The sequence below is a fragment of the Myxocyprinus asiaticus genome, chromosome 38 (assembly GCF_019703515.2).
Source record: "Myxocyprinus asiaticus isolate MX2 ecotype Aquarium Trade chromosome 38, UBuf_Myxa_2, whole genome shotgun sequence".
In the NCBI taxonomy this organism is placed as follows: domain Eukaryota; kingdom Metazoa; phylum Chordata; class Actinopteri; order Cypriniformes; family Catostomidae; genus Myxocyprinus; species Myxocyprinus asiaticus.
In genome coordinates, this window is record NC_059381.1 from 4,663,785 (window position 1) to 4,690,903 (window position 27,119).

The following is a 27,119-nucleotide window of genomic DNA, read 5'->3' on the forward strand; positions in this document are numbered from 1 at the left end:
GGTCAGATTTATAAATAGGAGGAATTAATTTCTAGGCATTTCCCCCCTCTTCTTTGTCGTTGTCACACCCGTAAAGAACCGAACTCTGTGTGGACAGAGCAACACTAAACACTTAGAACAGGACTGAAAACCAAATTTACCTGAAGTGTGTAGGGATGTGCATGAGTAACTAAATAGAAAAAATGACCATCCCTACAGCGTATGTGGCCACAATAGCAGTCACAGTGATGTCCATTTTTGTTAAAAGATGTACTTGCCTTGAGTGTCAGCACAGGGCAACATGACACCTCTATAAAAAGGTATATATAAAACAAACACACAAAAGTGTTACTAGCACACAGAAACAGAGCACCACTCCCATAACCGTACAAGGTCAAGCAGCCCTTTTATACACTTTGTCGCTCCTGAGAAAAACTGGGAATGAAGGAAGCCTAATGATTTTGTATTTCGGCTACAGTTTCAAAACACAAGTCGCTGCGCAAAGCGCTTAAACTCATGCTTCTCTGGGGCTGTTCCTGTAGCTAATATACAGTCCACCACAATTTTACGACTTAAATACTAAAACCACCCTCCAGTTGGCCAACATTTTAGACTAAATTGAGTTTCCCATTCATGCTCTAAAGGATCAGTGTGGACAACAGTCCAAAACAGATTATCAACATAATATCAGACACCACCTTATTACCACATCATCTAACATTCAAAAGCCCAATAATGAGCAGAAATGAGAACAGCAGTAGACTACTGTCACAGCTTATGAAGAGTCACCCTGATCAGAAACCTGATATCAGGCACATTGCAGGCCGGGTGTCAGAAAGAAATGTGAATTAAGTTACATTGAACTTTGAAACCTGTTGGACATTTTTCAAAGCCAGGGGCCTTACCTCTGTGAGAGCATAGTTTAATCTATACCAGCAGTGGACAGATAGCCTACAGATTCTGTTTATTAAAATACCACATTTTATCTTTAATGACTGGTTCACATGACCAGTGGTGGACAATATAACCCTAACAAAAACACAGTAACATTCAAAAGTTTCGATTCACAAGAAACATGAGTCTCATGATCTTAAAAACTTTCGATAAAAATGGATAAAAAAATATAAGAATTTATATTACATGTATTTCTTTAACCAACTGTAAAATAAAAATTAAATATAAAAATGTGCAATTCAGCTGAATGGAGTAAGTCGTATTAAAATGCATTCAATTAAGATAAGAGTCCTACACTACATTTATAGATAAAAACAATCAAATTAGCCAAAATATTAAATAAACACATGCAGAAGGGTGGGAAATATGAACAGCTTTGTGAATGGAATGGGTTCAAATTCTTTGGGCACAGATTCCATGTGGACTCATAACTTATGTAATTTTTAGACACTGATAATTATTGGCTATTTATTTTTATATTAATAATAATTCCTTACATTTATATAGTGCTTTTCTAGACACTCAAAGGGCTCTACATAGTATAGGGGGAATCTCCTCAACCACCACCAGTGTGCAGCATCCACCTGGATGATGCGACAGCAGCCATAGTGCGCCAGTACACTCAACACACACCAGCTGTTGGTGGAGAGGAGAGTGATGTAGCCAATTCAGGGATGGGATTATTAGGAGGCCATGATAGATAAGGGACAATGGGGGGATTTTGCCAGGACACCAGGATACACCCCTACTCTTTACAAGAAGTGCCCTGGGATATTTAATGACCACAGAGAGTCAGAACCTCGGTTTAACGTCTCATCCGAAGGACGGTGCCTTTTTACAGTATAGTGTCCCTGTTACTATACTGGGGCATTAGGACCCACAGACCACAGGGTGAGCACCAGCTGGCTTCCCTAATACCTCTTCCAGCAGCAACCTTAGTTTTCCCCAGGAGGTCTCCCATCCAGGTACTGACCAGGCTCAACCCTGCTTAACTTCACTGGGCAACCAGACGAGAGCTGCAGGGTGATATGGCTGCTGGCTGGTTTATATTATTATATGCAAAACAGTAAAACAAAGCCATTTAAACACTTGTGCCTTCACCTGTATCCCAGTCTCTGCCTTTCGTATAGCCAAATTAAAATTACCCCAAGGGAATTAATAAAGCTGTTTTGTACTGTATTTTATATATATATATATATATATGTGTGTGTGTGTGTATATATGTGTATGTATATATATATATATATATATAGCGCTCCCTACTGGATTTACATGCTTTTTAACCCGATGACATCCTCCTCATCAATTCCTGTCTCTTTAACTCCATCAGCATATATACTTGAGAGAGCCCTTATATACATTTAGAGTAACACACAAAAGTAGTGACATTACGTCAATGGAAAATTGATGCTTAAAATCAAATATACTATAACTGTCAAAACAAAACACACAAACACTAGAACTTAAGCAGGCAAAACACCAATATCCGCTGTGCATCAACAATATAGGCTTTTAAACACCAACTGAACGTGTAGATTAACATTTACAGTAACATTTGGGAATGTCATGAAGAGAAACTAAAGTGTAAAAAAATTAAATAGAGGCTGTGAGGCATTACAGGTGACAGCTGACTGGGCCAGTAGCCGTTAGCATGCTAACACTTACAGTTAATTCCTCGAACTACAGAACTATCTGACCATAAACATTAAACTACATCCGCAAACTCTTACCCCTTATCTCCCGTCCGAGATGCCGCGACACACACAAAACTCGATCCGAGCACAGCTGGAGTTGAGTTTTTCACAAAAGTGCAGGACACCGCGGCTGACACTTGTCCGCCATCTTGGACGAACGCGTCCTGCTTGGCGACGTGTACATGTGACGTAACTAATCGTTCCCGGTTGGCCCCACCCCCTCATCATAAAATAAACATTAAACAATTCTGTTTTGGGTGGGCTGTAATGTGTATTTACAAACTTTTGACGTTTGGAATAATGAACAGATTGTGCTGTTTCGGAAGGAAATTGGTACTTTAATTCATCAAAGTGGCATTCAACTGATCACAAAGTATAGTCAGGACATTACTGATGTAAAAAAACAGCACCATCACTGTTTGGAAAAAGTAATTTTTTATCAAATCTAGACAGGCCCCATTTCCAGCAGCCAACACTCCAACACCTTATCCTTGAGTAATCATGCTAAAATGCTAATTTGGTACTAGAAAATCACTTGCCATGATATGAAACACAGCTGAAAGCTATTTGGTTCGTTAAATGAAGCTTAACATTGTCTTTGTGTTTGAGTTGCCACAGTATGCAACAGACTGGCATGTCTTAAGGTCAATATTAGGTCAAAAATGGCAAAAAAAGAAACAGCATTCTCTAGAAACTCATCAGTCAATCATTGTTTTGATGAATGAAGGCTATACAATGCTTGAAATTGCCCAGAAAACAAACAACTGATACAAAGGTATACACTACAGTCTTCAAAGACAAAGGACAACTGGCTCTAACAAGGACAGATAGAGATGTGGAAGGCCAGATGTACAACTAAACAAGAGGATAAGTACATCAGAGTCTCTAGTTTGAGAAATAGACACCTCACATGTCCTCAGCTGACAGCTTCATTGAATTCTACCCGTTCAACACCAGTTTCATGTACAACAGTAAAGAGAAGACTCAGGGGTGCAGGCCTTATGGGAAGAATTGCAAAGAAAAAGCCACTTTTGAAACAGAAAAACAAAAAGAAAAGGTTAGAGTGGCCAATGAAACACAGTTGGACAACTGATAATTGGAAAAGAGTGTTATGGATCTTAACCCCATTGAGCTTTTGTGGGATCAGCTAGACTGTAAGGTGTGTGAGAAGTGTCCGACAAGACAGACACATCTATGGCAAGTGCTACAGGAATCATGGGGTGAAATGTCACCTGAGTATCTGGACAAACTGACAGCTAGAATAACAAGGATCTGCAAAGCTGTCATTGCTGCACATAGAGGATTTTTTGATGAGAACTCTTTGAAGTAGTTTAAGAAGTTCTGAATATTTTTTTCAAATTGTAATAGTAATTTTTCATGTTATTAATGTCCTGACTATACATTGTGATCAGCTGAATGCCACTTTGGTGAATAAAAGTACCAAAAGAGCAAAATCCGTACATTATTCCAAACTTGTGTGTGTGTATGTATATATATATATATATATATATATATATATATATATATATATATATATACACGTTTTCATAGAATGATGGTACATTTCTGCATCGTTCATTTAAAAAAAAAAGAGTCAACACTTGTCAGATTGGCCTACAGTGAGATTCCGCCCCCTTTTGGTTCCAAGTTGTAATTGATTTAATACTGTAAATAAACAGAAATTGGCAAAAAGTCTGCATCACATTTAACAGTTTCCCCACTGGCACACATAAAGGTGCACTCAGTAATTTTTTTCCTCATGAAAAAAGTTTAACTCCTAAAGACACGAATTTTAATTGTGCAATATATGTAGTAAATCATGAGCACTCACATTAAAATGAAGACTCCAGTCATATCAGTTACCTTATAAAAGCTGTTTTATTCTACATGGAGAGGGTCCGCACATGGGGGCGGCCATGTTAGGATCACATGACCAGCTGAATACTACTCGCTTAATCTCAGTAACCGTCTTGTTATTGGACACTTTCAATCATTGATTAAAGTAATCATGGCTGACTGCGAATACACAATTTCTACAATGGCATCTGAAACTGAAAACTATTGCTACTGTAGGTGTCAGTGTAAGATGACACAAAGACAAAAGTTACTGAGAGTACCTTTACTGTTCTCCTCTGCTGTAACATTAATTTGTTTAGTGTTTTTTCAAAGCTGGCATTGATTAAAGATTACGAAATCTGATTAATGCTTAGCTGGGATATGTGAAAAAAAAAAAAGAATTTCACTGTATATGTGCAAATGTATAATGTGTGATAAATAAATAAAATTAAAATTAAATTAAATTAATGATATTGACTGTATTGCATTGTAGGAAGCCTAAGAGCAATAGAGACTTTCTTTGTCTGTGTTGCTATGCTTTTTAGTTCTGTCCCAACCTGGAAAAAAAAAAAAAGACATTCTGAATTTCTTGATTTTGTCTACTCATATTTTTATGCTTATAATATACTGTGATTTGAAATGAGAAACATATTTCTTTTCTAAAATGCCGAAGGGTGCAAATGTGTCAAATTAAATACAGGACAAAGTAAAAATCAGAATTGGGTTTTTATTTTTGTTTTTATTTTTGCATTCATCTTTATGGATATGTTTATAAAATTTATAAAACTAACAGAGGGTAAAGCAAACTAAGAGTAGAGTAAACACAAATAAACAAACACATAATTCTAAAACTAGAATAAATAGTGAAACATCAATGCAGGGTACTCACAAGGCCTTTGCATTTTTGTTTGCATAGAGAAACACTCCCGATTCTGGAGTTTTCTGAAATAACACACGCACATACATCAGGTCTATTCTTTTGGTCCATTAATCATGATCTGTGAGGCGTAACGTTTTTATAAAGATCAAATGTTTACGGGGAGCCTGGGTAGCTCAGCAAGTAAAGATGCTGACTACCACCCCTGGAGTCGCGAGTTCGAATCTAGGGTGTGCTGAGTGACTCCAGCCAGGTCTCCTAAGCAACCAAATTGGCCCGGTTGCTAGGGAGGGTAGAGTCACATGGGGTAACCTCCTCGTGGTCACTAAAATGTGGTTCGCTCTCGGTGGGGCGTGTGGTGAGTTGTGCGTGGATGCCACGGAGAATAGCGTGAAGCCTCCACACGCGCTATGTCTCCGTGGTAACGCGCTCAACAAGCCACGTGATAAGATGTGCGGATGCAACTGAGATTCATCCTCCGCCACCCAGATTGAGGCGAGTTACTACGCCACCACGAGGACTTTGAGCGCACTGGGAATTGGGCATTCCAAATTGGGGAGAAAAAGGGGAGGAAAAAAAAAAAAGTTTACAGTAGTGTGGATCTTGGAATTCAAATGTGCATTTGCAACCACTTTGTTTTGGTCACTGTATTGGGTCTGAATCATATATATGTATGTATGTGTGTGTGTGTGTGTGTGTGTGTGTGTGTATATAAACAGTTGTATCGTCGCATTTAGTCTATATCCAGGTCGCTGTCTGAGTCACTGGGGTGAGGGACAGCTGCGTTTCGAATAGACGAGTGCATGTTTGGCTGTGTGTATTTCTCTGGAAGCAGGCCGAATTCCTGCAGCAGCGCTTCGACGTCTGTGGCATAGAAATCATCGCCAAGCTGATCAGACACACGCACCAAATTGCCCACCAGCTCCCCTCCGCGGTACAGCAGCAGGGCTGGCAGAGCTGAGCTGCGGAACAGAGCGCTGGTGCCCACCGCAGAGCCCCTGACCCGACAGAACTTCACCTGCGGGTCAAAGAGAGAAAAAACAGAAGTGAACTAAAGCGTTTTCTTCAAAACCACAATATTCTTACTCGAGTGCCTAAAAGATGGCACTTACCACAAAACACACAAACACAACAGAAAACAGCAGTGTTATTTCCTATTCACAGACTTAAGAATTCACAGCCAAAATTTTCCCGAAATATTGACGAGTTTTGCTGATACATACCAAGTCACTGAGGCCGACTTGTTACTGTATCAGTATTAGAGATGCTGATGTTATAAACTCATGACACGTTTTAATAAATGTAAATCATTTTAGGATATAATAAATTAGTACAATCAATGATTAATCTTATTGATATTTTTCTTGTGGTTACATGATTAATCTCAAATTTTAAGATTACTACTGGCATTATATTCATGCTGTAAAGCCAGAGGGGAACTGGCTCCGCCAGCTGAGCCTGGTTTCTCCCAAGAATTATTTGCTCCATTTACTACCTTATGGAGTTTTTGTTCCTTGCCACAGTTGCCTTTGGCTTGCTCACTAAGGGCTTAAAGATAAAAACATCAAGGAGTGATTTTCAATGAAGCTGTTCACTAGTAACTCTAAAGCCAAGCTTACAATACACGACTTGCAGTCGGTGCCCTGTGACTCACAGTTTGTTTTTTCATCATGCTGGTGCAAACACTTCAAGACTGTAGTGTATCAACTCCACGACCATTCATCCCTGACTGAGGCCAAGTGTACACCTGGTATTAAGATGAGATTTGGTTGATCGATCACAAAAGTACAAGCGAGACACATCACCGTTACACCTAAAGGTCTCTTTTTGACCATTTGTGTTTGGATTTTGAGGAGACTCTGATTTCATGAGGACATATATCAGTCAATACGTCTGTGTTTTACTGAATGATAATAAAGTGCAAAAAAGTAAAAGACGAGAAAGAAAGCGCTAAAAACTGGAGCACAGTTTCTCTTAATATCCCAAAACATGACGTTTAGAGCAGAATTCTGAGTTATTTTAGTGCAGTACCTGTTCTAATGTGCATGTTGCTCATTCCTGTGTCCCTATTGTACGTTCATGGATTCTTATGTTCTTTTACTTTTTTAACATTTTCCGATCATAGGCTTATTTCCCTATAAATCCGCACGGAACTGGCGAAAAAACGGCCATTACAGCTGTCTTTAGCATCGTCTCGTTTCAAAATGATCGCCAAAAATGCATCTTAAAATTAAGATAACTAAATGAATTCACAAACTCGTGCAGTTTATTTTGATTTTATCAACTTTTCTCCCCATTTGGAATGCCCAGTTCCCACAACTTAGTAGGTCCTCATGGTGACGTGGTTACTCACCTCAATCCGGATGGCGGTGGACAAGTCTCAGTTGCCTCCACTTCTGAGACCGTCAATCCGCGCATCTTATCACGTGGCCCGCTGTGAATGACACCACGGAGACTCACAGCATGTGGAGGCTCATGCTACTCTCCGCGATCCACCCACAACATACCAAGCACCCCATTGAGAGCAAGAACCCCTAAACGTGACCACGAGGAGGTTACCCCATGTGACTCTACCCTCCCTAGCAACCTGGCCAATTTGGTTGCTTAGGAGATCTGGCTGGAGTCACTCAGCACGCCCTGGATATAATGAACACATTTCTTCTTTAGTGTTACCATTGGATATTGTAGAGCCAGGCAGAGCAGGCTGCCCTCCATGGCCTGGCAGGCGGGTACCTCCGGCTCATAGATGTGGACCACCACCAGAGTGTTCTTGCCCTCTTCGTCGATGGCGTCCAGAAACTCCTCCCCAGAGGAGATGTCAATCACCTTCTCAAAGCGCCTCCCCCCACAGAGTTGTCGCCTCATCTCCTCCATACGCTGCAGACGGTACTGCTGGAGGAAGGCCTCGTCATCATCATCATCCTCATCTTCTTCATCCACATGAAGGGGCATCTGAAGCAAAAGAGGAAAGTCACAAGTGTTCCTTTATAATGTCAGTTTTACTGTTTTGAAACTTTTTGTCATAATGGGAGACTTATCTTTAATTTATTAATAATAAAGTGATCTTTTGGTTTGCAAGTTCCAAATAAAAGAGAAAATAATTACCTAAAAAGTTCCTTTTATTTGTAAACTATTTTAATTCAGTGGATTATCCCAAACTAGGCATTACCTCATGGTTATTTAATATATAATAAGGCTGGGCGATAGCACGATGTAATTGGATATCGACGATGTCTTAAAAATCTCCCAATGCCGATTTCGATAGTCATTGACAGACGATGATTGACAATATCTGTAAATGGCAAAACCATGGATCTGGAGGTCGCCCAGTGTGTGAAATTTGCACCCACCACCTGCCAAATGCTACGAGGCTGAATCCAGCACCTTATTCGCTAGCTCCTCATCAAAATTCAGGTATTTTATGAGCGGGTAAGTTTGCTCATCTGTCCACAACAGCGGTGGGTGACCTGTAAGACGTCTCGGAGTAACACATGACATGAAATGCTATTAGACACAAAGACAAGCGTTTGAAGAAACTTTATAATATTTTTAAGAACAGACAAAAGAAAAGCAATTCCTATGTCTGATGCATTCAGCGGGAGCGTCTCGTGGAACATGAGCATGTTAAGTGATGCACGTTATCACTCTTCTTTGTAACACGTGCACCTTGAACCTAAAATTGAGTTCCATTTTATTTTCTTTAGGCAGCATTAACTGTATTAACGAAACGCAATACAAACACAAATTCGATAAGAACACACATTTGGCAGCATTATTTTGGGAAGGGTATTTTTTATGCTTACACTTTATATGAAACTGTAATATGTTGAACTTTCTACAGGTAATGGTTAATTTTTTTAATTATTATTATCATTATCTTTACATTTATAATTGTCTTTAGTTCTTAATTTTTAGGCTATTAGTAATTTCCCACCTGTTGTTGTAGACGAATTATTGCGTGATAGCAAATGGGGCCATTGGAGACGTACATTTTTGGATTTGGGAAGGTGGTTATATTTGTGTTCAAAAGTTTGCATACTCTTTCAGAAATTGTGAAATTTTGGCATTGATTTGAAAATATGACTGATCATGCAAAAAAACTGTCTTTTATTTAAAGATAGTGATCATATGAAGCCATTTATTATCACATAGTTGTTTGGCTCCTTTTTAAATCATAATGATAACAGAAATCACCCAAATGGCCCTGATCAAAAGTTTACATACCCTTGAATGTTTGGCCTTGTTACAGACACACAAGGTGACACACACAGGTTTAAATGGCAATTAAAGGTTAATTTCCCACACCTGTGGCTTTTAAAATTGCAATTAGTGTCTGTGTATAAATAGTCAATGAGTTTGTTAGCTCTCACATGGATGCACTGAGCAGGCTAGATACTGAGCCATGGGGAGCAGAAAAGAACTGTCAAAAGACCTGCGTAACAAGGTAATGGAACTTTATAAAGATGGAAAAGGATATAAAAAGATATCCAAAGCCTTGAAAATGCCAGGCAGTACTGTTCAATCACTTATTAAGAAGTGGAAAATTCGGGGATCTCTTGATACCAAGCCAAGGTCAGGTAGACCAAGAAAGATTTCAGCCACAACTGCCAGAAGAATTGTTCAGGATACAAAGAAAAACCCACAGGTAACCTCAGGAGAAATACAGGCTGCTCTGGAAAAAGACGGTGTGGTTGTTTCAAGGAGCACAATACAACGATACTTGAACAAAAATGAGCTGCATGGTCGAGTTGCCAGAAAGAAGCCTTTACTGCGCCAATGCTACAAAAAAGCCCGGTTACAATATGCCCGACAACACCTTGACATGCCTCACAGCTTCTGACACACTTGGAGTGATGAGACCAAAATAAAGCTTTATGGTCACAACCATAAGCGCTATATTTGGAGAGGGGTCAAACAAGGCCTTCAGTGAAAAGAATACCATCCCCACTGTGAAGCATGGTGGTGGCTCACTGATGTTTTGGGGGTGTGTGAGCTCTAAAGGCACGGGAATTTTGTGAAACTTTATGGCAAGATGAATGCAGCATGTTATCAGAAAATACTGGCAGACAATTTGCATTCTTCTGCACAAAAGCTGCGCATTGGACGCTCTTGGACCTTCCAGCACGACAATGACCCTAAGCACAAGGCCAAGTTGACCCTCCAGTGGTTACAGCAGAAAAAGGTGAAGGTTCTGGAGTGGCCATCACAGTCTCCTGACCTTAATATCATCGAGCCACTCTGGGGAGATCTAAAATGTGCAGTTCATGCAAGACGACCAAAGACTTTGCATGACCTGGAGGCATTTTGCCAAGACGAATGGGCAGCTATACCATCTGCAAGAATTTGGGGCCTCATAGACAACTATTACAAAAGACTGCATGCTGTCATTGATGTTAAAGGGGGCAATACACAGTATTAAGAACTAATGGTATGCAGACTTTTGAACAGGGGTCATTTCATTTTTTTCTTTGTTGCCATGTTTTGTTTTATGATTGCGTCATTCTGTTATAACCTACAGTTGAATATGAATCCTATAAGAAATAAAAAAAAATGTGTTTTGCCTGCTCACTCATGTTTTCTTTAAAAATGGTACAAATATTACCAATTCTTCAAGGGTATGCAAACTTTTGAGCACAACTGTATATAAGATTTTTTGATCACATCATTTTAATTGTGTTTTTCATTTAAAGTGCAGTTTGAATTTAGAAATATCTTTTGTTTTCGTTTTTCGTGTTAGCAAAAATATTCAACGGCCCTCGACAGGGGGGTTGACGATATAATCAGATATCGCGATATTTTTTTAGGTGATTATCGATAAAATATTTTTTACATATCACCCAGCCCTTTTATACAGAAACAATGGAGTTTTTTTATTGTGAAATATATTTTATTTTAGCATAATATATAATTACTCGTATTGTGATTTAATATTTTGGTCATTCCGCCCACCCCTACAGATGATCAGAACTGAGTGTCTCTCACTTTGCCTGCGATCTTGTCTTGCAGATCTTTCTCTTTCTGTTTATCGGCCTCTTCATCCAGGTGTGATTTGCAGGTCATACTGAGTTTCTTGATGAGTCGCTCCATCTCTTTCTGCTGTTCCACACGCTGCTCATTCTCCAGCTGCTTATATTTCCGCCAATCATTAATCACACCCTTTGGACCTACGAGAGATACACAAACATAAACTGAGTCAGATCTTGCAACTGTCTCCCGGATATGTTGTCGATGTTCGTGGATTCAGCACTTGAGCAACAGACTGATCATACTAGTTTATATCAGGGCTGCAACTATCGATTATTTTGATAATCGACTAATCTAATGATTATCAGAACGATTATCAAACTATTCGGGTGATTATTGCAATGATTATTCGTTAGATCTTTACCAACAATTCAGCTTGTGCCTCGAGTTGAGGTTGTATTAACCCTTGTACGCTGTTTGGGTCTTTTTGGACCCGTTTTGATTTTTTTTTTCTTTGATAAAAAAATGGTATCCTTTATCTGAGTGGTACAAGACTTGGTGACTTTTTCTCCACTAGCTATCTGAACACACACAAAAAAGTCTTGATTTGATTCGATGAAGTCTAAAGGGTCGTAAAAATAAAGGCAACACTTGTGATGTTCTAGGTCATTTTTGTTCCGCCATAGGAATTGAATGGGAAATACTAAAATACAGAGATTTTTGTTTTGTTTTTGTCAAATAAAAATAAATAAATCAGATACAATGCAGAACACAACCACACATAAATGAAGAGGTGAGACTATAAAACATCCACAATGCAGAACACATACACACAGGTTTATTTGACTATATTAGTGATCTCTTATTGACTTCTATTGATTTCATATCAGGCTAACAATATTTTCTATTTCCAAACTCTACCCCTAAACCTAACCATCACACAAACATGTGCACATCACTACATTTGAAGATCAACATCATCTGACCAATTTAATAGCTTTTATTTTTTTACTGATGAGGACATTTGGCCCTCACATATGTAGACAAACCAACCTGTCCATATATACCAAACACAAGTCGAAGTCTGAGTCCTGTGTGACAAAGTTTATGCTAGAAATAAATGACAGGCAACAAAATAACAACTCTTGTCTTTTCTTTGTTACACAATCAGATTTGACTGTGGAGCATTGTCATGTTTGACACAATCTGACACTTGTGGTTTAGAAAAAAATGCTACAATTTGGCAAATAGTTTTTTTACAATGTCTAAATATATATCCAATGCATAACTTGAGATAATGTCTAGAAATTGAAAGTTTGTTAGAACATGAGCTTATAGAGACCAGCCAATGCATGCAGCACTGAAGCCATCTATTGGCCAGTTGTTTTTTCATGTAATTTTTTTTTTTTTTTTTTTTACAGCAGATGTCAGAGCAGATGCATGACAAATTGCGATGTTTTGACAATTTCATTTTACTGAAATGAAGGTTTTTAGTTGAAGATAACATAAAATGTGCCTGTTTTATATGAAAATGGTGTAATTTAGAGCTAAATATGGTCTAAACACCATAAACCCCCCCCCCCAAAATGCACACATTTAGTGTCTTTACTCAAGTAAAATGAGTGTTATTATATATATTTTTTTAAATAAATAAAAGGAAAATATTACACATGCATGGTCGGGAATATCACAAGTGTGTCTCACAAATGAACAGTGCACAAGGGTTAAACATGCTTTAATATAGTAAAAAATTCACTAGTGTTTTTGTCTTGTTTTCTATTAAAAAAAATAAAAAAATAAAATTAAAACAAGATACATTCACCTGAGAAGCAACATATTAACTATTTAGACTTGCTTTCAGAGAATATATTTAGACAATAAGTGTATTTTCACCTGTTTATACAGTAAAGACAAAATACACTCATATTTAAGATTATAATTTTAGATATTTATACAGGAAAACAAGGCAAAAAAAAAAGTGTAGTTGAAGTGTACAATGGGCTAAGATACACTCTCTCACTCACTTTTTATTTGCGTGATTTCGATTCATCTTTAACTCACAAAAAAAAACTCTCTTCTTCATAGATATCGCAGATTTCTTCACGATAAGATAAACACCGCAACAAATATATATTGATTTAATACATTGTAAGCCAGCGCACGTGAGGGACGAGCTTCTCCGTGCGAGAGAGTGCATCAGTCGGGTGCAGTTAAATCTCTCCCCCTTAGATTGGGTCACTTCACGCTCAGAGAAATGCCAGTTTTGGAGTTTGTGCTTATTTTCATGACCCGCTTTCTTATTATTTCAATTTTAATAAAGGATGCATTAAAGATATAATGCTGGGGTGTTTCCTTTTTAGATGCTCTAACATGCAAGTTTTGCTCCAGCGGAACGCCAGCTCTCTTGTCCATGAGAAAAACGTGCCGCATCAACTCGAGTGACAGAGCGCAGCTGTAAAGTTCACCTGTCGTAGAAGTCCCTTTCAAAAATCTCTCAATAAATGACGCATTTATTTACACTTATTAAATTCAAACCAGTAATGTAACGACAGGATTTTCGCCCATTGTAACGAAGTACATTTTTTTCCAAAAAGTTACTCAAGTAAATGTAATGGAGTAAATGTAGCATGTTACTACCCACATCTGCTTATTGTTTCAGCCCTAGTTTTTATTTTTTACTAATGGCTGACTGGGGCAGTGTTTGTGAAACTTGTTTGAGAACAATCATGGTTGGTGATGCTATGGGCACTGAAATTACAAACTTCACCTTTACAGGTGCAGTAAATAGCAACCATGTTGAGATTAAATGACCAGCCAAATACTACTCACTTTATCTATTACTTTATCTTTATCGACTTTCAGTGGGCTAAAAACTCAGGAACAGATGGCTGGTTAAAAATCAGATGCGACCTAGTAACGGATTTTCAGGTACACATCAAGTACTCCCATCCTTCTTTAAGATGGCGTCCACTCTGACTGAAGTCTGTGGTGTCTGCTTAGAGGCTAAGGAGGATGCAATGTTCCCATGGCAACCGTACCAGTGTTGACCGAACTGCCATCTGCACTGTAGTCGATTTCCACGTCCAGCACTTCCTGGTCGCGGATGGTTTTGGAAGCGTTCTCCTCTTCCTCGTGGTCACTCTCCTCATCTTCACTGCTGCTGTAGTAATACTGCAGCTTCTCTCCTAGTATCTTATCATCCAGTGTTGTCATGACTGCACACTAAACCAAAGGTGAGAGAAAAGTTGCTGTTGGAGTGTTAGTCTCTTATGAGAATTACACATCACACTGAGAAGTGTCAAAACCAGAGGTTTAACATCACACATTACACATCACATTAAAAAGTGTTAATCAGCAGTTTAGTGTTAGGGCTGATGAATTATAGTTGACTCTGCATTTTAAACTGAGGCAGGAGAAAGTATTCTAACACACACACACACACACACACTTGAAGTCACATACACCTTAGCCAAATACATTTAAACTCAGTTTTTCACAATTTCTGACATTTAATCATTAGACAAACATTCCCTGTCTTAGGTCAGTTAGGATCACTACTTTATTTTAAGAATGTGAAATGTCAGAATAATAGTAGAGAGAATTATTTATTTTAGCTTTTATTTCTTTCATCACATTCCCAGTGGGTCAGAAGTTTACATACACTTATTTGGTATTTGGTAGGATTGCCTTTAAATTGTTTAACTTGGGTCAAATGTTTTGGGTAGCCTTCCCCAAGCTTCTCACAATAAGTTGCTGGAATTTTGGCCCATTCCTCCAGACACTGCCTGGCCACAAAAAAAGTCGCAGTTTGGATTTAAATAAGCAGATACTGAATAGCCTATGATTGGATCATTATTGCAGTGATTAATATGTTTCAGCTGGCAACAATTCTTTTAACCCCAACTGATGCAGTGTGTAGCTTCTCATTTCTTAAACAACCATTTCAGAAGACGTATCCCGTGGTCGTGGAAAAGATGTTACTGTGTTTCAGAAGGTGCAAATTACTGGCCTACATCAAGCAAAGAAAACAACTAAGGAGATTGCTGAAATCATTGGAATTGGGTTAAGAACTGTCCAAAAAAATCTTGATTGATCGTGATCGGAGATCACTAAAACACTTGGTCACATCGTAAAAAATCGACAGTAGAACTCACGGCTATGTTTAATAGTGAAAGTAAGAGCATTTCCACTCGCACAATGTGACCAGGACTTACAGGATTGGGACTAAACAGCTGTGTGGCCACAAGAAAGCCACTTGTTAGCAGTGTGGTGTAGTGCAATAAAAGTAACGATGTAACGTAATCAGAATACTTTTGAGTAATGAGTAAAGTAACACAATATTTTTTTTATTTTAGTCCATTATATCGGAGTTACTTTTTAAATAAAGTAACACGTTGCTTTTGTACACCACTACTGTCCCTGTATTGCGAGAAATCAGGAGTCAAAGTGTGCAAACTTCGGGGAGCAGACGTAGTGCATGATTGGCATTGTTTTTCTATAGAGTGTGAGGCCATAGAGATGAGTCACTTCTATTTAAATTAATGGGAGAAATTGGAACGTCCAACCAACAAGCTCTAGCACCCAACAGTCAATGGATGTAGAAAGGAAGTCCTGCCTTGCAGGTAAAAGAGCCAATCACCTTTTAGATACAGACGTCGTTTGTCAATCAACTCGCTAAAGCGCATTTCATGTTTTTAGCGTGATATGAGGTCAACAACATTTGTTTGAGTGAAACGCGATTGGTTCATCTGTTAATACACCCTGCATTAAAAAAAATTTTTTTTTTTAAAAATCAGTAAACGTGTTTATACAGAGGGATTATAAGATTAGTCTTCCACTGGCCACGACATGATACACAGGGTGAAATGCTCGCTCAATTAACTGACTTATGCAGTCGAACTGCTCCATGTTATAGCTCCCCTTAACTGGGAAAATGGGATGAGAAAAGCTGAATCTGGATCAGTGGCTCCGAGCAACATTCTACATGGTTTGTGAACGCAGAGAATATGTCTTAGTTTCTAAAAATATTCTACATTTTTGTTTTATAGTAAACAAGTAGTTTGATTCATGAAACAAACCGTTTCTGTATGACATTTTGGTGCATTAAAAACGATTCCATTCAAGTAGTATCAACATGCACCTTTGAAGTTGTGCCGTTTGTACGCACCATGGATCAACTCAAAACAAGTGTGCACTAGGTTGACTTAAGTGAAAAACATTATTTTATTATCAGACACATTCCTTGAACATGTTAGGTTGGCATTCCCCACTGAATTTTATCCTGACTTTTGAAAAACATCTTGTGGACTCTGACATTGTCGATGGGCACCGCACATGATGACATATATGATGCAGGTTCAAGTGTTGGACTTTGCTGCTTTAGGTAAGACAGTGGTTATTCTTCATAATTCATATTGGCTGCCATGTTGATGGAAAAACAAATCATGCATATTCATTTTATTGATTATTATAAATATGATGTGAAGACCTACTTTCTAAATATCTGTTTCTTTACTATGTTGTTTTGACATGAGTGTTGTACAGAAGCTAGCATGACCTGTAATGTCTCTTGTATGCAACGCATGGCTCATTTGTATGGAATGCATAGCATAGCAGAAGAGAAAGTGGCTGTGAGAAAAAAAACAAAAGTAACGCAAAAGTAACGTGACACTTTACTCTCCCCCCCCCCCCCCAATTTACTTTTTAATTAAGTTACTTTTTTTTTTTTTTTTTTAGGAGTAACGCAATATTCTAACGAGTTACTTTTAAAAGTAACATTACCCAACACTGTTGTTAGTAAGGCTAATCGGAAAAAATGACTTCAATTTGCAAGGGAGCATAAAGATTGGACTGTGGAGCAATGGAAAAAGGTCATGTGGTCTGATGAGTCCAGATTTACCCTATTCCAAAGCAATTGGCGCATCAGGGTAAAAAGGGAAGAGCATGAAGCGATGCACCCGTTATGCATAGTGCCCACTGTACAAGCCTCTGGAGGCAGTGTTATGATCTGGGGTTGCTTCAGTTGGTCAGGTCTAGGCTCAGCGACGTTATGCAGCAATAAAATGAAGTCAGCTGACTACCTGAATGTACTGAATGACCAAGTTATCCCATCAATGGATTTTTTTTCCCCCTGATGGCACGAGCATATTCCAGGACGACAATGCCAAGATTCATCGGGCTCAAATTGTGAAAGAGTGGTTCAGGGAGCATGAGGAATTACTTTCACACATAAATGGCCACCACAGAGTCCTGACCTTAACCTCATTGAAAGTCACTGGGATGTGCTGGAGAAGACTTTACGGAGTGGTTCGATTCTCCCGTCATCAATACAAGATCTTGGACAAAAATTAATGCAACTCTGGGCAGAAATAAATGTTGTGACATTGCATAAAATTGTTGAAACAATGTCACAACGAATGTGTGCCGTAACTAAAGCTAAAGGTGGTCCAACTAAATATTAGAGTATACGACTTATTTTTTTTGGCCGCCAGTGTGTATATGTATGTATGTGTGTATACATAATTAACATAATTATACATAAAAGTATATATATATACTTAACATTAAATTTTGACAGTATCCCATTTCCTTACATTTTTAGAACATTCTACATTCAAATTGCAACTGAAAGTGATAACGTCATAATTGCCTTTGGAAACAAATCTTGTTCAAAATGACCTCATGAGTAAATAAACTGGGCTGGTGAGAATTTCAAAAAGTCCTTATGGAGCTGATATCTAGGACAACAAGCGTTTCTAAAAACGTACTGTTTTCAATATATAAGCTAAATGATTCAACATGACATAGATCATAATGTGGAGGAAAGTAACGAGTCACCTCGTCTAAAGCTGTAAAGGGATTAACTAGTCTGTCAAACATGACCTGCTAGCTGGCTATGTTTTCAGATCATGTTTGGGGAACATCAAACTAAGTTAATGAAATAAATAATCAATAATGCTTACTTACAGGTCGTACGATTTGCAAACGATTGATCAATAAGAATGTACATTAAAATGTGATATTCGTGATTGTGTGTGTTAGCATGCCATCTTAACATGCTAGTGTACTAGCTAGTCGATTAACGTGCCAGAACACGGAATTACTATTTTAAAAAGCGTACAAAGTTTCACGTTTAATTAATACAAATGAGACATATGATTATTAAACCATTTGCAGTGTGGTAACACGATTGAATCTTACCGATATATGGCTTCTTTATAGCAAAGTTAATCTCTGAAACGGTTGCTTGTGATGAGGCATCTGCTGCAGCGTAAGTACAAGCAGGAGCCAATCACGGCGCAGAGCAGGTGACTGACATCAGTACAAACCAATGACAGCTTGAAGCGATTGACAGAAGGCGTGTCAAACCTTTTTTATTTTTTTTTTATAATTTTTTTTTATTATTTTTTTTTTATGTTGAGACAAAAGACAACTCTTCAACTGATTTTACAGATTTTTTTTTTTCGGCGAACATTTGGCCAATTATTTTAAAACAAGTAAGAAAGCCATCCAGTATTCAACCCTTGTGTGTCAATATAAAAAAGTTACTCAGAGGTCCTTAAAGGACAAAAATGTCCGCGTCAAAAAACGGCCATAATAATATTATATAATAATATTCTTTTCCACTTTCAGTTAGTAAATTTTTTTAACCAAGATCAGTCCTGATCATAACTACCAAATATGAATTCATTTTCAGGATTTGAATCCTTTAAATGCCAGTTCGTTTACATAATGTTGTTTACACACACACACACACACACACACACACACACACACACACATATACACACACACACACACACACACACACACATACACACACACACACACACACACACTTCTCAATACACACATACAAAACACATTCTGACATCCATACCAACCCACACAATTTTAGCTGCATCATTTATTCAATTGGCCTGCAGTGCTCTATAATACAGCAAACAGAAAATAGGAAAAAAGTATGTATTTGCTCCATAGGCTAAACATGAGGGAAATGGCGCATCTGGTGGAAAATGTTAAAATTTTAAAGCCAGGGCTCCGTAAATGAAAGCATAATATCATAGAATTCTTGATTTAATGCTTTCATGGCACTAGGATCAAATATTGCAGTTTTAATGGGTTTCAAAGGGGACATTTTTGTCCTGAATGTCCAGAGTGTAACTATTTTGCGTACACAGTGTATTATAGATGTATTATAGGAACTGAGGTTGAAATATCCAAATTCCCCCCAAAAATACACACCTTTGGCAAAATTTATGCCGTTGGCATTAACACAGCCAAAATGATTGAAAATAAATAAATAAATAAAAAAGACAAAAACGTCCCAAAGGTCGCATAAGGGTTAAGCACATTTTCTAAATAAAGATGAAATGTGTAGCTGGATCAAACAAAAACTGGACTGGAGCATAGACGAAATGTATTATTTGTCTTTTGACAAACACGTTCCGAATCGTTCTGTCCCATTTTAACCTCTGCCTGTCTGACTATTTACATATTAAATAAGGATATATTTACACACTAACATTTATGCAATTATAGTGGTTACAAGTCTAAGGCCCTAAGGAATATTGTAGGTAGGCATGATGAATAAATGATGAATAAAGGTTACACAATACAATTTTATGGAAATTTGTTATGAAAATATGTAAATCTTAAAAACAAGCTTAAATATTATTTTTTACAGATGAAGCATCACTAACCACTAATGTTGATAAATTATAACAAGTGTCATAGGAAACTTACCATAAAGTGGCTATAAAATAATAATCATTATCATATTTATAATTCTGGTAACACTTTACAATAAGGTTCTATTTGTTAACATTAGTAAATGAATTAGGTATTATGAACTGTCAAACAATATATTTTTACAGCATTTATTAATCTATGTTAGATACTGTTCATTTATAAAGATACAATTGTTCATTAGTTTGTGTCAGTTCAAAATGTATTAACTAATGTTAATATATGCAACTTTTAATTTGCATTAAAACTGTATTAGTAAGCCTTTATGTTGAAACTAATATTAACCAAGATTAATAAGTGCTGTAAAAGTAATGTTCACTGTTAATTTATGTTAACTAATGTTGGTAACTGTTAACAAATGCAACCTTATTGTAAAGTCTTAATTTGTAGCACCCTCATACAATGAATATATTCAATTCTCTAAAAAGCAGTAAAATAACCTTAACGTCAATCAAAGGCAAGGCACTCGATATTGGAAATGGAAATTTTACACTTTTTTTTGTCACTTTTACAGTTCAATATAAGTTAAGCTCAATTGACAGCATTTTTAGCATAATGTTGATTATCACAAAAATTGATTTTTACTTCAGCCATTGTTTGGAAAACTGTGAAACATCCAGCTGGAGCTTAACACTGAGGACAGTGACCACTAAAGCTTTCCTACATGTCAGATTTGTAAATCTTTTTAAATACTTCAGTCATGTGCTACAGGACATATGATGCATTTTGTGTGTGTGTGTGTGTGTGTGTATGTGTGTGTGTGTGTGTGTGTGTGCGTGTGTGTGTTTTTTAAAGCAAAATCTGCCTAAAATTCTAATGTCTTGAATCTTTATATATATGTATAGATAGATAGATAGATATTATTAATTTTTAGTGTTTTTCTTGATCAGATGGAATCTACAAGGGAAGTTTCCCCCTACACTTGTTGCCTCTGTTCTCCTACTTCCTCTTTCACTGAGTTCAACAGCACTTCACATTCTACTGATGCAGTGAAGATCACATATTACCACCACATATCAACAGAAAGCAACAGTAGCAACAGTTTGTTTTTATTGCAATGCCTTATTAAATAGAGCTTGTTTGTTGCTTTTCTTTGCTAAAATGATGTAACTCAACTCAAACTATTTTGATAACTCAACAAAAATAAATAAAACAAAATACTGCATCATTACCATAAAAAATATGGTAAAAAATAAAAAAGTCTTCTTCACATTTACAGATCCATCAAAATCTACAAAATCTATATTTCCTGTAAATATTCTGAGAATTAAAATATATTCATTTCAACTGTATGCTTTACTGTATAGGTTTGAAAAAGAGGATGCTAAAGTGCTGTAATAAAAGATTTACATACATGTATTTGTATTTTTAAACATTTGTGTTCCTGTTATAACTATTTTTAAGACTTCTAGTAGTCTGTAAGTTATGCTAAATTTATGCTTGATTGACAACAGCTTTACATAATAAACACATTTTAAATCATCACTAATGTGTTTGTGTTTGATATTTACAACAACTATGGCGCTAATTGACCTCCTTAAACCTTCTGACCAAAAATGTATAATTAAATTAAATATATAAGCACATTTTCTTCCAGGATAACCTTGTATCATCACCGATTCTCCACCTGGTCGTCTAATGGCTGGAGGGAGACCTGGAGAGGCCTACAAGCCACAGTGTCTCGCATCCACTGTGAAATTTGGTGGAGGATCGGTGATGATCTGGGGGTGCTTCAGCAAGACTGGAATCGGGCAGATTCGTCTTTGTGAAGGACGCATGAATCAAGCCATGTACAAGGTTATCCTGGAAGAAAACTTGCTTCCTTCTGCTCTGACAATGTTCCCCAAATCTGAGGACTGTTTTTTTCAGCAGGACAATGCTCCAAACCTGAACCCCATTGAAAACCTCTGGAATGTGATCAAGAAGATGGATGGCCACACGCCTTCAAACAAAGCCGAGTTGCTTGAATTTTTGAACCAGGAGTTTACCATAATGTCACCCAACAGAAATGTGAAAGACTGGTAGGGAGCATGCCGAGACGCATGCTAAACATTAGTTTAGCTAACTAAAACATTAGTATTGTATCATTTAAAAATTAATATGAAATTGATTTCTTTGCATTATTCGAGGTCTGAAAACACAGCATCTTTTTTGTTACTTTGACCAGTTGTCACTTTTTGCAAATAAGTGCTCTAAATGACAATATGTTTATTTGGAATTTGGGAGAAATGTCGTCAGTATTTTATAGAATAAAACAAATATTTTTTCATTTCACTCAAACCATACCTAAATCCTGAGAAACTGATAATTTTGCAGTGGTCTCTTAATTTTATATATATATATTCATACACAGTATATATACATTATAAATAAAAAATAGTAAGTAAATCTAAAATACTAAAAAGTAGCAGTGGTTATCAAAAAATAAACTTCATTTCAAAATTTCTTTAGCTACAGAATCATTTTTATGTGGTTGTAAAATCTTCAGTGTTGCTTCAAAGCATGAAACTTCAGCCGTGATGTCAGAAAGTGGGTATAATTAAAATCTCTTTTAAAAAACTCAATAGAAATTCCTAAGCGAACCGCAAACATACACCATGTTGGCATTCTCCTTTAGTCAGTATACAGTATGTTCTTTGACCAGTGATGCACAGTACGAACAACAACAACAATTTAATCAAATATTTTTAAAGGGTAATTCACCCAAAATGAAAATTCTCTCATCATTTACTCACCCTCATGCCATCCCAGATGTGTATGACTTTCTTTCTTCTGCAGAACACAAACACATTTTTTTAGAAGAATATTTCAGCTCTGTAGGTTCATACAATGCAAGTGAATGGTGACCAGAACTTTGAAGGTCCAAAAAGTACATAAAGGCAGAATAAAAGTAATCCATATGACTCCAGCAATTTAATCCATGTCATCAGAAGTGATATGTTAAGTGTGGGCGAGAAACAGATAAATATTTAAGTCCTTTTTTTACCATAAATCTCCACTTTCACTTTTACATTATTCTTCGTTTGTTTTTGGTGATGAGCATTCTTCATTCATATCACCACCTACTGGGCAGGGAGGAGAATCTATAGTAAAAAAGGACTAAGGGGGTATTTACACTTGGTCACTTCATGTGTATTTACTGATTGATATTCGATTAAATAAAGACAGTTTGCCCTCCGGGCGACGAAGGTCACAGCACGAGCACTCGGGCTGGCGGTCCACCTTGGTGGTCCAGGAGCGCCACCTGTGGCTGAATCTGGTCGAGATGAGGGACAAGGCTCGCTTTCTCAACGCTCCCATCTCCCAGATCGCCCTATTCGGCAACACCGCTGAGGACTTTGCCCAGCAGTTCTCAGCGGTGAAGAAACAGACTGAGGCAATACAGCACATCTTGCCCCAGTGTGGCTCAAGATCCCGTACCCCGTCTGCTCGCCGAGGGTGTCCCCCTGTGGCGGCTCCGCCACAGCCATAGCCCAGTTGAGCTCCCCGCAGGAAGCCAACACCCCCCGCCTCACGACCGGGCACAAAGACCCTGAAGGCTCCTAAGCGCCTCTGAGACAGACGAGCCAGGGAGGGAGATGTCCGCTGCTACCATGGAGCTGGTATCCAGACCAATCCTTCCCTCGTTGGAGGGCTGGGAGGTAAACCTGTTTTCCCTTTTGTTTTGTGTTTGCCGCACCCTGAACGGGCTGTGGTACCCACATTTTCAAAAAAAGAGTGGTTTCCTCACTCCTTGGGTCACACAGTCGGCGTTTACGACCGCCGTTATCACAGCGACCGGACACTGAGCACCTGCGACTTACATTCACACCCATGGCCAGGTGGTTGTGATGAGTTAAGAGGATTCAAAAAGTCCCTCCTCCCCCGTCGCCGACCCCCCTGACGCTGGGTACATGGAGCAAGGTAAGTGCTTCGAGGGCCCCCTCAACACAGCCACGAGTTTGAGACAAAGCAAGGCTCATCGACGTGGTGTCCCCTGCTCCCCCCACCACGAGGCCTCACCCACAGGTACGTTAGACGCAATTGTCCCCTTAGTGCCCCTCGCCCGGCGCTTGGACGCATGGTTAGAACTTTCCAATCCGTCGCGGTGGCTGGCCAGGACCATCCGACTTGGCTACACGATTCAGTTCGCCAGGTGCCCGCCCTGGTTCAGCGACGTCCGCTTCACCTCGGTGCAGGGCGAGAATGCCGCCACCCTGCGTGCGGAGATCACGACCCTTCTACGCAAAGGCGTGATAGAGCCTGTCCCTCCAGCCGAGATGAGGAAAGGGTAATACAGCCCTTACTTCATCATGCCAAAGAAAGGCGGTGGGTTGCGGCCAATCTCGGAACTGTGAGTTTTGAGCAGGGCCTTACATAGACTCCCGTTCAAGATGCTGATGCAGAAGCACATTTTGGCATGCATCCGGCATCAAGATTGGTTCACGGCGGTAGACCTGAAGGATGCATACTTTCACGTCTCGGTTCTACCTCGTCACAGACCCTTCCTACGATTTGCTTTCGACAGCCGGGCGTATCAGTACAAGGTCCTCCCCTTCGGCCTGTCCCTGTCCCCTCGAGTCTTCACGAAGGTCACAGAGGCAGCGCTTGCCCCATTAAGGGAAGTGGGCATCCGCATACTCAACTACATCGATGACTGGCTGATTCTAGTACACTCTCGAGAGTTGTTGTGCGCACACAGGGACCTGGTGCTCAGGCACCTCAGCCATCTAGGGCTTCGGGTCAGCTGGGAAAAGAGCAAGCTCTCCCCGGTTAAGAGCATTTCATTTCTCGGCATGGAGTATGACTCGATCTCGATGATAGCGTGCCTCACAAGCGAGTGTGCGCAGTCGGTGCTGAACTGCCTGAAGTCATTAAAGCGGAAGACAGTGGTTCCACTAAAACACCTTCAGAGGCTCCTGGGGCATATGGCATCCTCGGCGGCAGTCACGCCGCTCGGGTTGATGCATATGAGACCGCTTCAGCACTGGCTTCAGACTCAAGTCCCAAGATGGGCATGGCACCACAGCACACACCATATAGCTATCACGCCACTCTGCCACCACATATTCAGCCCTTGGACAGACCTTGCATTTCTGTGGGCAGGAGTCCCCCTACAGCAAGTGTCCAGATGCGTCGTGGTCGCCACAGATGCCTCCAAGTTGGGCTGGGGTGCCGTGTGCAATGGGCACTGAGCCGCTGGCTCCTTTTCAGGACCACGGCTGTGTTGGCATATCAACTGCCTCGAGTTGCTGGCTGTACTGCTTGCCCTGCGGAGGCTATTGCCATTGATCCGGGGCAAGCATGTGTTGGTCCAGTCGGACAACACAGTGACAGTAACATAGATAAATCACAAGGCGGCCTACGCTCTCGTCGCATGTCGCAACTCGCCCGCCATCTCCTCCTCTGGAGTCAGTAGCGGCTGAGGTCACTGCGGGCCACTCATATCCCGGGCAGCCTCAACGCCACAGCGGATGCGCTGTCATGGCAGGCAACGCTCAACAGAGAGTGGAGACTCCACCCCCAGGTGGTCCAGCTGATTTGGAGTCGATTTGGCAAAGCACAGGTAGACCTATTCGCTTCACAGGAATGCTCCCACTGCCCGCTCTGGTATTCCCTGACGGGAGTCCCACTTGGGACAGATACGCTGGCACACAGCTGGCCCCAGGGGCTGTGCAAATACGTGTTCCTCCCAGTGAGACTACTTGCACAGACCCTGTGCAAGGTCAGGGAGGATGAGGAACAGGTCACCCTCGTGGCGCCGTACTGGCCCACTCAGACTTGGTTCTCAGATCTCACGCTCCTTGTGACAGCCCCTCCCTGGCAGATTCCCCTGAGGAAGGACCTCCTCTCTCAGGGACGGGGCACCATCTGGCACCCATGCCCAGACCTCTCGAACCTCCACGTCTGGCCCTTGGATGGGACGCTGAAGACCTAAGTGGCCTACCACCAGCAGTGGTAGACATGAACACTCAGGCCAGGGCTCCCTCTACGAGGCAGCTTTATGCCCTGAAGTGGCGTTTGTTCGCAAGTTGGTGTTCTTCCCGAGGTGAAGACCCCCAGAGATGCGCAGTCGGGTCAGTGCTTTTCTTCCTGCAGGAGAGGCTGGAGGGTGGCTGTCCCCCTCCACCCTGAAGGTGTATGTGGCCACCATAGCGGCACACCATGACACAGTGGATGGTAAGTCCTTAGGGAAGCACGACGTGATCATCAGGTTCCTGAGAGGCGGCCGGAGGCTGAATCCTCCTAGGCCACACCTCTTTCCCTCATGGGATTGCTCCATGGTCCTCCTGGGCCTTTGGAGAGCCCCATTTGAGCTGCTAGAGTCAGTCGAGCTGAAAGCCCTCTCTTGAAGACAGCCCTCCTGATTGCACTCACCTCCATCAAGAGGGTTGGGGACCTTCAGGCATTCTCTGTCAGCAATACCTGCCTGGAGTTCAGTCCGGTAGACTCTCACGTGGTCCTGCTCCGGGAGGAGGCAGACCCAGCCCTGTCGTTGCTGTGTCCGGTGTGTGCTTTGCGCATCTACTTGGATCGCACACAGAGCTTTAGACGCTCTGAGCAGCTCTTTGTCTGCTTTGGTGGACAGTGGAAAGGGAACGCTATCTCCAAACAGAGGCTTGCCCACTGGATCGTGGATGCCATTGCTCTGGCATACCAAGCCTAGGCCATGCCTGCCCCTTTGGGAATACGAGCACACTCTACAAGGAGTCTGGCAACCTCGTGGGCACTGGCCAATGACACCTCTCTAGCAGACATCTGCAGAGCAGCGGGCTGGGCAACAACCAATGCCTTTGCAAGATTTTACAATCTCCAGGTTGAGCCGGTTTCGTCCCATGTTTTATCAGGTACGAACAGGTAAGTTTGGTAATACGGAACAGCTGGCCGGGTGTATCGCTTGCATATAGCGACTTTCCCCTCCATGAGGCGAAGACGTGCGCTTCTTCTCCCATGCGAGTTCACGAACCTGTGAACCCTGGATGTCCTTCCTCCCTAGCCCTGTGGCTCGTGAATTCGGTGGAGGAATTCGCAGCCGGAACCAGTACGTGTGCTAATATGCCCTGTACTGGGGTAGGTGCTCCACAGGT

General features: G+C 40.1%; 2 protein-coding genes across 6 annotated transcripts in view; both read right to left on the bottom strand.

Annotated features, from left to right (window-relative positions):
• Nucleotides 1–2,789, bottom strand: part of LOC127428735 (protein transport protein Sec16A-like) — a 30,607-nt gene extending 27,818 nt beyond the window's left edge. For all 4 annotated transcript variants that reach the window (XM_051677309.1, XM_051677310.1, XM_051677308.1 and 1 more), the window contains exon 1: nt 2,664–2,789. The gene's annotated coding sequence lies outside the window, so the exon portion shown is untranslated. The remainder of the gene's footprint in view (nt 1–2,663) is intronic.
• A 2,384-nt stretch (nt 2,790–5,173) lies between these two features.
• On the bottom strand, nt 5,174–18,601 carry LOC127428999 (phosducin-like protein). Of its 2 annotated transcripts, none has more exons than XM_051677713.1 (5): nt 18,505–18,601; nt 14,343–14,526; nt 11,323–11,504; nt 8,014–8,292; nt 5,174–6,358 (listed from the first exon to the last, which is right to left on the bottom strand). In XM_051677713.1, the coding sequence occupies exons 2-5, from the start codon at nt 14,515–14,517 to the stop codon at nt 6,074–6,076; spliced, it is 921 nt and encodes a 306-aa protein (XP_051533673.1). In that variant the 5' UTR covers nt 14,518–14,526; nt 18,505–18,601; the 3' UTR covers nt 5,174–6,073. The 2 variants fall into 2 exon arrangements, with proteins under 2 accessions (XP_051533673.1, XP_051533672.1); XM_051677712.1 differs by having other exon boundaries at nt 14,343–14,552; nt 18,505–18,589.
• Nucleotides 18,602–27,119: the final 8,518 nt, after the last annotated feature.

Bases quoted from the DNA above. Each gene is read 5' to 3' on its own strand.
- LOC127428999 (XM_051677713.1), bottom strand. From the start codon at position 14,517: ATGACAACACTGGATGATAAGATACTAGGAGAGAAGCTGCAGTATTAC. The intron at 11,505-14,342 runs GTACGGTTGCCA...TATCTCTCGTAG, and splicing joins TGGCAGTTCGGTCAACACTG to GTCCAAAGGGTGTGATTAAT. The intron at 8,293-11,322 runs GTGAGAGACACT...CTTTTGCTTCAG, and splicing joins AAGACAAGATCGCAGGCAAA to ATGCCCCTTCATGTGGATGA.